Source organism: Anomaloglossus baeobatrachus, chromosome 1, assembly GCF_048569485.1.
Source record: "Anomaloglossus baeobatrachus isolate aAnoBae1 chromosome 1, aAnoBae1.hap1, whole genome shotgun sequence".
NCBI lineage: Eukaryota > Metazoa > Chordata > Amphibia > Anura > Aromobatidae > Anomaloglossus > Anomaloglossus baeobatrachus.
Genome location: NC_134353.1, coordinates 65,092,478 through 65,104,720, shown reverse-complemented (window position 1 = coordinate 65,104,720; position 12,243 = coordinate 65,092,478). Strand labels below are relative to the sequence as shown.

Genomic DNA, 12,243 nt, shown 5'->3' with positions numbered 1-12,243 from the left:
TGTATATAACTTAAAGTAGTTATCAAACCATAAACGCAAACTTTTTTTTAAGCTAATCTATGTGCAATAATCTATTTACTGTCATCTAAAACATCGCTACATTTTTTGGGGGGAGGGGGGGGCGGTTCTAACTTTTGTTCCTCTTGAATTATCAATTTATTCTCTGCACCCACTTTATTTACCTGCAGCTCAAGCAAACTTTGCTTGACTGCCGAGCTTTCAGTCAGAGCTGGTACCGCCCGGCCTCACTGTCCAGCCCCGCCCCCTGCACACTCATTGGCTGTCAGTATTCTGCCCAGCACTGACCTCTCATCACTCTAGCATTGGAAATAACAGCCCCACACAGCGCTCTGCCCCGCCCCCCCCACACAGCGCTCTTCCCCCCCCCCCCCCGCCACCACACAGCGCTCTTCCCCCCCCCCCCCGCTGCCACCACACAGCGCTCTTCCCCCCCCCCTCCGCCACCACACAGCGCTCTGCCCCCCCCTCCGCCACCACACAGCGCTCTGCCCCCCCCCCCTCCGCCACCACACAGCGCTCTGCCCTCCCCTCCACCACACAGCGCTCTGCCCTCCCCGCCACCACCACACAGCGCTCTGCTCTCCCCGCCACCACCACACAGCGCTCTGCCCTCCCCGCCACCACCACACAGCGCTCTGCCCTCCCCGCCACCACCACACAGCGCTCTGCCCTCCCCGCCACCACCACACAGCGCTCTGCCCTCCCCGCCACCACCACACAGCGCTATGCCCTCCCCGCCACCACCACCACAGCGCTCTGCCCTCCCCGACACCACCACACAGCGCTCTGCCCTCCCCGACACCACCACACAGCGCTTTGCCCTCCCCGCCACCACCACACAGCGCTCTGCCCTCCCCGCCACCACCACACAGCGCTCTGCCCTCCCCGCCACCACCACACAGCGCTCTGCCCTCCCCGCCACCACCACACAGCGCTCTGCCCTCCCCGCCACCACCACACAGCGCTCTGCCCTCCCCGCCACCACCACACAGCGCTCTGCCCTCCCCGCCACCACCACACAGCGCTCTGCCCTCCCCGCCACCACCACACAGCGCTCTGCCCTCCCCGCCACCACCACACAGCGCTCTGCCCTCCCCGCCACCACCACACAGCGCTCTGCCCTCCCCGCCACCACACAGCGCTCTGCGCACGCCCCACCACCAGCCAGCGCTCTGCGCACGCCCCACCACCAGCCAGCGCTCTGCGCATGCCCCACCACCAGCCAGCGCTCTGCGCAAGCCCCACCACCAGCCAGCGCTCTGCGCAAGCCCCACCACCAGCCAGCGCTCTGCGCAAGCCCCACCACCAGCCAGCGCTCTGTGCACGCCCCACCAGCCAGCCAGTGCTCTGCGCACGCCCCAACAGCCAGCCAGCGCTCTGCGCACGCCCCACCAGCCAGCGCTTTGCACCTCCCTCCCACACACATGGCGCTCTGAAGCAAATTATAGCATTATGTACCTCCACCGTGTAGTGAATAAAGAGAATTTTGTTTACTTACCGTAAATTCTTTTTCTTATAGTTCCGACATGGGAGACCCAGACCATGGGTGTATAGCTTCTGCCTCCGGAGGACACACAAAGTACTACACTAAAAAGTGTAGCTCCTCCCTCCGAGCATATACACCCCCTGGATGACCACATCTAGCCAGTTTAGTGCAAAAGCTGAAGGAGGACATCCACCCACAAGTAGAGATAGAGATAGAGTAAAACCCGGAATAACCGGGACCTCTGTCTACAACAGCCGGTGAAAACACACGGAACAAGAACTGCCAACAGGCAACAGGGAGGGAGCTGGGTCTCCCATGTCGGAACTATAAGAAAAAGAATTTACGGTAAGTAAACAAAATTCTTTTTCTTCATCGTTCCTTATGGGAGACCCAGACCATGGGACGTCTCAAAGCAGTCCATGGGTGGGAAATAAACAGAAACTGAGAAGTAGGCAAAACCTAACTTCACAAATGGGCGACAGCCGCCTGAAGGATGAGTCTGCCCAAGCTCGCATCTGCCGAAGCATGAGCAAGCACTTGGTAGTGCTTCGAAAAGGAGTGCAGACTAGACCAAGTGGCAGCCTGACAGACCTGCTGAGCCGTAGCCTGGTGCCTGAAAGCCCAAGAGGCACCGACAGCTCTGGTCGAGTGCGCCCTAATCCCCGGCGGGGGGGGCACCTGAGAACATTGGTAGGCATCGGATATGGCCGACCTAATCCAACGAGCTAGGGTCGGTTTAGAAGCCGAGAGACCGTTGCGCTGACCTGTGGTCAGCACAAAAAGAGAGGTGCACCGCCTAAGGGCAGCGGTGCGTGACACATAGATCCGGAGCGCTCGCACCAAATCTAAAGTATGCAACGCTTTCTCAAAGCGCTGCACAGGGGCCGGACAAAGGGAAGGCAATGAAATGTCCTGGTTAAGGTGGAAAGGAGACACCACCTTAGGGAGAAAGTCCGGAGTCGGACGGAGAACCACCTTGTCTTGGTGAAAAGCCAAAAAGGGTGATTCCGAAGAGAGCGCAGCCAAATCAGAGACTCTCCTGAGAGAAGTTATGGCCACCAGAAAGACCACTTTCTGTGAAAGACGAAACAAAGAAACCTCCCTAAGAGGCTCAAAGGGGGGTTTCTGTAAGGCCGTGAGGACCAGATTGAGGTCCCAGGGATCCAGAGGCCGCCGGTAAGGCGGAATGATGTGAGATGCGCCCTGCATGAAGGTGCGCACCTGGGCCAGTCGGGCGATACGCCGCTGGAACAACACTGACAGAGCCGAGACCTGTCCCTTGAGGGAATTGAGGGATAGTCCTAGCTGCAGACCGGACTGTAGAAAGGACAGGATGGTCGGCAAGGAAAACGGCCAAGGAGCATGGCCGGAAGAGCGACACCAGGACAGGAAAATTCTCCAAGTCCTGTGGTAAATCCTGGCCGAGGAAAACTTCCGAGCCTGAGTCATAGTGGAGATGACCTCGGAAGGAATGCCGGAAGCCGTCAGGATCCAGGACTCAAGAGCCACGCCGTCAATCTGAGAGCCGCAGAATTCTGGCGGAAAAACGGACCTTGTGAGAGAAGGTCTGGGCGGTCCGGGAGATGCCACGGCACCTCTACGGACAGACGGAGCAGGTCTGGGTACCAAGCTCGCCTGGGCCAGTCTGGAGCAATGATTATGACCCGACGGCCCTCCATTCTGATCTTGCGCAGGACTCTGGGCAAGAGAGCTAGAGGGGGAAACACGTAGGCCAGACGGAACTGGGACCAATCCTGAACCAGCGCGTCCGCCGCCAAGGCCTGAGGATCGTGGGAGCGAGCCACGTAAACCGGGACCTTGTTGTTGTGCCGGGATGCCATTAGATCCACTTCCGGAGTGCCCCACTTGCGGCAGATTGACCGGAACACTGCCGGATGCAGGGCCCACTCGCCGCTGTCCACGTTTTGACGGCTGAAATAATCTGCCTCCCAGTTTTCTACGCCTGGGATATGGACTGCGGATATGGTGGACTTGGAGTCCTCCGTCCACTGAAGGATACGTTGAACTTCCAACATTGCTAGGCGGCTGCGAGTCCCGCCTTGGTGATTGATGTAGGCAACTGCTGTCGCGTTGTCTGACTGGACTCGAATGTGCTTGCCCGCCAACAGGTGGTGAAAGGCTACGAGAGCTAGGAGCACAGCTCTGATTTCCAGCACATTGATCGAGAGGGCTGATTCGGACGGAGTCCAAGTGCCCTGTGCTCGGTGGTGGAGAAATACTGCTCCCCAGCCGGATAGACTGGCATCCGTGGTGAGAATCACCCAGGACGGGATCAGGAAGGAGCGTCCCTGGGACAGGGAGAGGGGCAGAAGCCACCACTGAAGAGAGCTCCTGGTCTGTGGCGACAGTGCCACTAGCCTGTGCAAGGAAGAGGTCCGCTTATCCCAACAGCGGAGAATGTCCAGCTGCAGGGGACGCAGATGGAACTGGGCAAAGGGAACCGCTTCCATTGACGCCACCATCTGACCCAGCACCTGCATGAGGTGCCTGATGGAATGACGGCGGGGTCTCAGCAGAGAGCGTACCACCAGATGAAGGGACTGCTGTTTGACTAAGGGCAGCTTCACAAGTGCCGGCAGAGTCTCGAATTGCATCCCTAGGTACGTAAGTTCCTGGGTCGGGGTCAGAGTGGACTTGGGCAGATTGACAAGCCACCCGAATTGAACAAGCGTGGCGAGAGTGAGCGAGACACTCCGCTGACAGTCTGCACTGGATGAAGCCTTGACTAGAAGGTCGTCCAGGTAAGGAATCACTGCCAACCCCTGAAGGTGCAGAACCGCAACCACTGCTGCCATGACCTTGGTGAATACACGAGGGCCGTGGCTAACCCGAAGGGGAGAGCCACGAATTGGAAATGTTCCTCTCCAATTGCAAAACGTAGCCAACGCTGGTGTGAAACTGCAATTGGCACATGCAGATAGGCATCTCTGATGTCGATGGATGCTAGAAAATCTCCTTGGGTCATTGAGGCAATGACCGATCGCAGAGATTCCATGCGAAAGTGCCGCACCTGAACATGCTTGTTGAGAAGCTTGAGATCCAGGATGGGCCGGAAGGAACCGTCCTTCTTGGGGACTAGGAAGAGGTTTGAGTAGAAACCTCTGAACCGTTCCCGGGCGGGAACCGGTACAATTACTCCGTTGGCCTGCAAGGAAGCCACGGCCTGAGAGAAGACGGCGGCTTTGGAGCAGGGGGGAGTGGACAGAAAAAATCGGTTTGGCGGGCTGGAAGAAAATTCTATCCTGTAGCCGTGGGAGATGATATCCCGCACCCACTGATCGGAGACGTGTTGGAACCACACGTCGCCAAAGTAGGAGAGCCTGCCACCGACCAAGGACGTTGCTGGCGCAGCCAGATAGTCAAGAGGAGGCTGCCTTAGTGGCAGCGGCTCCTCCACTCTTCTGAGGACGCGGCTTCGTGCGCCAGCTGGGTTTTCGATCCTTGGCTGAGTTAGTGGACGAGGCTGAGGGCTTAGAGGATGACCAGTTAGAGGAACGAAAGGAGCGAAACCTCGACTGGTTCCTGCCCTGGACAGGTTTCCTGGTTTTAGTTTGTGGCAAGGAAGTACTCTTCCCGCCAGTAGCTTCCTTAATAATTTCATCCAGTTGTTCACCGAACAGCCGGGACCCAGCAAAGGGGAGCCCAGCAAGGTACTTCTTAGAAGAAGCGTCTGCTTTCCACTCTCGAAGCCACAAGATCCTGCGGATCGCGAGGGAATTAGCGGAAGCCACCGCCGTGCGGTGAGAAGCCTCCAGAATGGCAGACATGGCATAGGATGAAAAAGCCGACGCCTGGGAAGTTAAGGCAACCATTTCGGGCATAGAGTCCCTGGTGAGGGAATGCATCTCCTCCAGAGAAGCAGAGACGGCCTTAAGAGCCCACACCGCTGCAAAAGACGGGGAGAACGAGGCCCCTGCCGCCTCATATACAGATTTGGCCAGAAGGTCAACCTGGCGGTCAGTGGGATCCTTAAGTGAGGTGCCATCGGCCACAGATACAACTGTCCGGGCTGAGATTCTAGACACCGGAGGATCTACCTTTGGTGAATGAGCCCACTCCTTGACCACCTCTGGTGGAAAGGGAAAACGTTCATCCGAACTACGCTTTGGGAAGCGTTTGTCAGGACAGGCCCTGGGCTTGGTCACAGTGGCCTGAAAACTGGAGTGGTTAAAAAACATACTCCTTGCTCTCTTAGGTGAGGTAAACTGGTGTTTTTCTACCAGAGAGGCTTGCTCCTCTGATACTGGCGGATTGAGGTCCAGTACGGAATTAATGGACGCAATCAAGTCACTAACATCCGCATCCCCTTCAGATAAATCAATGGGGTACATAGAGGTAGCGTCCGAGCCCACAGTAAAGGCATCCTCCTCGCCCTGCAATTCAGCTCGTGAATCAGAGCCGTGGGACGAGGAAGGAGAAGAGTCCCTGCGTCTCCGTTTAGGAGGACGGGGTCCGGGAACAGATGAAAAAACCTCTGTGAGCTCTGCAGAGCGAGTCGGAGCAGCAGAGGCGCCCTGAGAAGGGGGCTGATGCATGGTCAGCAGCGTCCGGGACAGCTGTCCCATGGAGTCGGCAAAGGACTGGGAGATAGCTTTAGAAAACGATGCTACCCAAGCCGGGGGTTCAGCCACCGGGGCCGGAGCAGCCGGAGGGACCCCTGGGGAGACTCCAGGCTGAGGCACCACCATGTTAGAGCAGGCATCACAATGAGGATATGTGCTCGGTTCAGGCAGTACGAGCTTACATGCAGTGCATATAGAGTAAAGCCTTGCAGCCTTGCTCCTAGTGAGAGACATGCTGCTGAGGTGGAGGCTCTGCAGTAAAAGAACACACTCCTTCAGAATGACCCCCAGAGAGTGTATAATAAAGTCCACAACCAGAGGTTGTGGCTTACCAGACCGTTTTGTGTGCCCTCCGGATTCCACAGCTTGGACCCCCAGACAGATGCAGAGCTGCAGCAGCCAGCGCCGATCAGTGTGTAAACGCTGATAAAATGGCGCCGGAGTGAGGAGGGGGGGCGGGGTTTAGTCCAAGAGCGGGAACCGGAGGGCCAAGGAGAAATACAGGGGAGGGAAACATCTCCTCAGAGAGGAGTGTCCTCCCCTGAGCTGAACGGCCGGTGGGCGGCGCCGCACTGTCCCTCTGCATGACTGACATGCAGGGGCAGTGAAAACGAAACTAGGCCGCAGCTGAAGCCGGGGCCTAAATTTTCTCATGCGGCCGACGAGCAGGCACCCTCGGCGCGGTTCTCAGGAGAAAACCAGAGAACCGGCCGGAAATCACAGCACAGTGACATAACACACTCTCCCCACAATAAATGCACAAGGGACCCTTCAATAACGTCTCAATACTTGGCTTATGAGACGCAGGGCCAGGTCCCTGAGGGGTGAGCGCTCCGTCCGGCAGGGTCCTGAAAGGGCTGCGGATGGAGACCGGTCTCCTGCAAAGCAGAGAGAACCGTGATGGCTCCCACTTCAAGCCAGAGCCCGAGGGATGGTGAAGGAGCGCGGCATGTAAGGCTCCAGCCTTGTAAATCAACCTTAACAGCACCGCCGACACAGTGGGGTGAGAAGGGACATGCCGGGAGTCCAGCTTGGACCCGCTTTTCTTCCAATTCTTTGAAATCAAAAATCAAAAATCAGATGAGAATGCATGTGTGTGTGTGACCTCCTGAACACAAAGCATTGAACTGGCTAGATGTGGTCATCCAGGGGGTGTATATGCTCGGAGGGAGGAGCTACACTTTTTAGTGTAGTACTTTGTGTGTCCTCCGGAGGCAGAAGCTATACACCCATGGTCTGGGTCTCCCATAAGGAACGATGAAGAAAAATGCATACTCCCCTTTCCTCGGTTCCCGCCGCTGCTCCTCGTTCACACGCGCTCTGCACATCTCAGCACAGTAGTGACGTCATTGCTATACTGAGTTGTCCGAGAGCACAGACAGCGGGACAATGATGAGAGCGAGCGCTGCGCCAGCTCACGGGCCCCATAGCCGTGGCGTGGGAGTGTGTGGGGGGGAAGAGTATGGCATGTGGGGAGTGGGTGGCGGAAAAGGGGGCGGGGACTCCGACGCACTGTACATGCCCAGCAGGGCGGTACATGATGTCTGCTGTGATGCTCGTCTACAAGCTCCTGCCCAGTCTACATGACCTTACAGGAAGTAGCAAAATCCCGGCAGGAGCGGTCAGATGACCGCACTGAGCCGGGGGAGAGAGGCTGACAGAAGCGCAGGTAGGTAGCTGATATCTACTTACCTGACCCTATGTAGCCCAATAGTGCAATAAACAAAAAGCAAAATAACCTGGATAACCCCTTTAACAGCTATGGAAGAAAATAGAATTATTCTTACCGTTAATTCAGTCTCTAAGAACCCTCCACGACAGCACAACAATCCGTGCTGTCATGGAGGGTTCTTAGAAACCGAATTAACGGTAAAAATAATTCTATTTTCTTCCATAGCTGTTAAAGGGGTTATCCAGGTTATTTTTATAGTGGCATTTAAGAGGTTAAACTGTAGCAAATAAAACTTGCTCCAATCAAGACAGCCTCTATCTATGCAGCCTGTATCCAAGCTGTATGGTTCAGGTTCAGGTTCAGGTTCAGCTCCTGAGCCCGCACCATATAGTGATGGAGAACATGTGCTATATGGTGCATCGCCAACGGGTTATTACTAGTATTGAAAACCTAAAGCTGGCTGCAGTTTTACATTTGCTATAAGTATTTGCAATAATAAAAGTCAGTGACAAGCAAAAAACAGAGAAAGAAAGAAAAGCTTTATGGCTACATACGGGCTTCTATCTGTAGCCATGGCTTACAGGGGTGGCAGCCGATGTCTGTGGACAAGTCCACGCTCACCTATAGAAGAAGGCCTCTTGGATGACACTTTGAACTGGTTGCTGCTAGACTGGACCGTCGTGGCTGTGCAGGAGACGGACGAGGTTGCGGACGAGGTGGCCATTACAACCTTATTTGCTTCTATAAAGGCATCCTGGAAATTATATAGACATTTCTTTTTGGCAGTGTTTTTCTTCTCCTTCACATCCGGTGCCGCAGTCGTCTCGTTGCTGGATGTGGTAGGAAGTGTTTCTGGCCTAATTTCTGGGAGGGCCGGGCCTAATATATCCGCTCCTGAAAAGTGAGGAAAGGTGGGGGGATTAAACAGCAAATGAAAGCAATGATCACCGGAATCCCTGGTGAACGTCCTCTGTATAAATCAGCATTATTTATTCCCAACATTCAGGAAAAAGCACGAGGAATAATCTCCACACTGTATTCCTGTACTTAAATGAAAGGTGTCGAAAGAAAAACTTGTCTTAATTTTTTCCTGTTTTTTTTTTTTTTATCATCACACACTATATAAAAATTAGAAATTGTGCAATTCTCACACTGGTCACTGCAGCTTTTTTTTTTTTAAGACCAATTTCTTGTTTCAAGATATTCACAAACATTAGCAGCAAAGCACAAACTCCGCCCCCATCTTATGGTGAAGCTTCTAATGAGCGTGTGCAAAGAAGGGAATTTTGTTACTTACCGTAAATTCCTTTTCTTCTAGCTCTTATTGGGAGACCCAGACGATTGGGGTATAGCTACTGCCCTCCGGAGGCCACACAAAGCACTACACTAAAAAGTGCAAGGCCCCTCCCCTTCTGGCTATACCCCCCCGTGGTATCACGGGTTCTCCAGTTTTAGTGCCAAAGCAAGAAGGAGGAAGCCAATAACTGGTTTAAACAAATTAACTCCGAATAACGTCGGAGAACTGAAAAACCGTTCAACATGAACAACATGTGTACCCGCAAACAACAAAAAAATCCCGAAGGACAACAGGGCGGGTGCTGGGTCTCCCAATAAGAGCTAGAAGAAAAGGAATTTACGGTAAGTAACAAAATTCCCTTCTTCTTCAGCGCTCTATTGGGAGACCCAGACGATTGGGACGTCCAAAAGCTGTCCCTGGGTGGGTAAAGAGATACCTCATGTTAGAGCTGCAAAACAGCCCTCCCCTACGGGGGTGTCACTGCCGCCTGCAGGACTCTTCTACCTAAGCTGGCATCCGCCGAAGCATAGGTATGCACCTGATAATGCTTGGTGAAAGTGTGCAGACTCGACCAGGTAGCTGCCTGGCACACTTGTTGAGCCGAAGCCTGGTGTCGTAATGCCCAGGACGCACCCACGGCTCTGGTTGAGTGGGCTTTTAGCCCTGAAGGAACCGGAAGCCCCGCAGAACGGTAAGCCTCTAGAATTGGTTCTTTGATCCATCGAGCCAGGGTGGCTTTAGAAGCCTGCAACCCCTTGCGCGGACCAGCGACAAGGACAAAAAGTGCATCGGAACGGCGCATGGGCGCCGTGCGGGAAATGTAGATTCTGAGTGCTCTCACCAGATCTAGCAAACGTAAGTCCTTTTCATACCGGTGAACCGGATGAGGACAAAAGGAAGGCAAGGATATATCCTGATTAAGATGAAACGAGGATACGACCTTAGGGAGAAACTCCGGAATGGGGCGCAGCACTACCTTGTCCTGGTGGAACACCAGGAAGGGAGCCTTGGATGACAGAGCTGCCAGCTCCGACACTCGCCGAAGCGATGTGATCGCAACAAGAAACGCCACTTTCTGTGACAGGCGAGAAAAGGAAACTTCCTTCAGAGGCTCGAAAGGCGGCTTCTGGAGAGCAACTAGTACCCTGTTCAGATCCCATGGATCTAACGGCCGCCTGTACGGGGGCACAATATGACAGACCCCCTGCAGGAACGTGCGCACCTTAGGAAGACGTGCTAGACGCTTCTGAAAAAACACGGATAGTGCCGAGACTTGCCCTTTAAGGGAGCTGAGCGACAAGCCCTTTTCCAACCCCGATTGCAGGAAGGAAAGAAAGGTAGGCAATGCAAATGGCCAAGGGGATACTCTCTGTGCAGAGCACCAGGATAAGAAAATCTTCCACGTTCTGTGGTAGATCTTAGCAGACGTTGACTTCCTAGCTTGTCTCATTGTGGCTACAACTCCTTGAGATAATCCTGCGGACGCTAGGATCCAGGACTCAATGGCCACACAGTCAGGTTCAGGGCCGCAGAATTCTGATGGAAAAACGGCCCTTGGGACAGTAAGTCTGGTCGGTCTGGCAGTAACCACGGTCGACCGACCGTGAGATGCCACAGATCCGGATACCACGATCTCCTCGGCCAGTCTGGGGCGACGAGTATGACGCGGCTGCAATCGGATCTGATCTTGCGTAACACTCTGGGCAAGAGTGCCAGAGGTGGGAAGACGTATGGGAGCCGAAACTGCGACCAATCTTGAACTAATGCGTCTGCCGCCAGAGCTCTTTGATCGCGCGACCTCGCCATGAATGCCGGGACCTTGTTGTTGTGCCGGGACGCCATTAGGTCGACGTCCGGCACTCCCCATCGGCGACAGATTTCCTGAAACACGTCCGGGTGAAGGGACCATTCCCCTGCGTCCATGCCCTGGCGACTGAGGAAGTCTGCTTCCCAGTTTTCTACGCCTGGGATGTGAACCGCGGATATGGTGGAGGCTGTGTCCTCCACCCACATTAGAATGCGCCGGACTTCTTGGAATGCTTGCCGACTGCGCGTCCCTCCTTGGTGATTGATGTATGCCACCGCTGTGGAGTTGTCCGACTGGATTCGGATCTGCTTTCCTTCCAGCCACTGTTGGAAGGCCAGTAGGGCAAGATACACTGCCCTGATTTCCAGAACATTGATCTGAAGGGTGGACTCCTGCGGAGTCCACGTCCCCTGGGCCCTGTGGTGGAGAAACACTGCTCCCCACCCTGACAGACTCGCATCTGTCGTGACCACTGCCCAGGATGGGGGCAGGAAGGATCTTCCCTGAGACAATGAGGTGGGAAGGAGCCACCATTGTAGAGAGTCCTTGGCCGTCTGGGAAAGAGAGACTTTCCTGTCCAGGGACGTTGACTTCCCGTCCCATTGGCGGAGAATGTCCCATTGAAGTGGGCGCAGATGAAACTGCGCAAAGGGAACTGCTTCCATGGCTGCCACCATCTTCCCGAGGAAGTGCATGAGGCGCCGTAAGGGGTGCGACTGGCCTTGAAGGAGGGATTGCACCCCTGTCTGTAGGGACCGCTGCTTGTTCAGCGGAAGCTTCACTCTCGCTGCTCGAGTATGAAACTCCATGCCAAGATACGTTAGCGACTGTGACGGTGACAGATTCGACTTTGGAAAGTTGATGATCCATCCGAACGTCTGTAGAGTCTCCAGCGTAGCATGTAGACTGAGTTGGCATGCCTCTTGAGAGGGTGCCTTGACAAGTAGATCGTCTAGGTAAGGGATCACCGAGTGTCCCTGAGAGTGCAAGACTGCTACCACCGCCGCCATGACCTTGGTGAAGACCCGGGGGGCTGTCGCCAGACCGAATGGCAGAGCTACGAACTGAAGATGGTCGTTTCCTATCACAAAACGTAGAAAACGTTGATGTTCTGTAGCAATTGGCACGTGGAGATAAGCATCTTTGATGTCTATTGAGGCAAGGAAGTCTCCTTGAGACATTGAGGCAACGACAGAGCGGAGGGTTTCCATCCGGAACCGTCTGGCGTGCACATGTTTGTTGAGCAGCTTTAGATCCAGAACAGGACGGAACGAGCCGTCCTTTTTTGGAACCACAAAGAGATTGGAGTAAAACCCTCGCCCTTGTTCCTGAGGCGGTACAGGAACCACTACTCCTTCCGCTCTTAGGGAGTCCACC

At 54.8% G+C, this 12,243-nt stretch overlaps 1 protein-coding gene across 2 annotated transcripts in view; it reads right to left on the bottom strand.

Moving 5' to 3' along the window:
* FAM193A (family with sequence similarity 193 member A) overlaps positions 1–12,243 on the bottom strand; it is a 239,018-nt gene that overhangs the window by 80,886 nt on the left and 145,889 nt on the right. For both annotated transcript variants that reach the window (XM_075346817.1, XM_075346818.1), the window contains one exon: positions 8,384–8,656. In XM_075346817.1, coding sequence (XP_075202932.1) covers positions 8,384–8,656 — 273 coding nt within the window. The remainder of the gene's footprint in view (positions 1–8,383; positions 8,657–12,243) is intronic.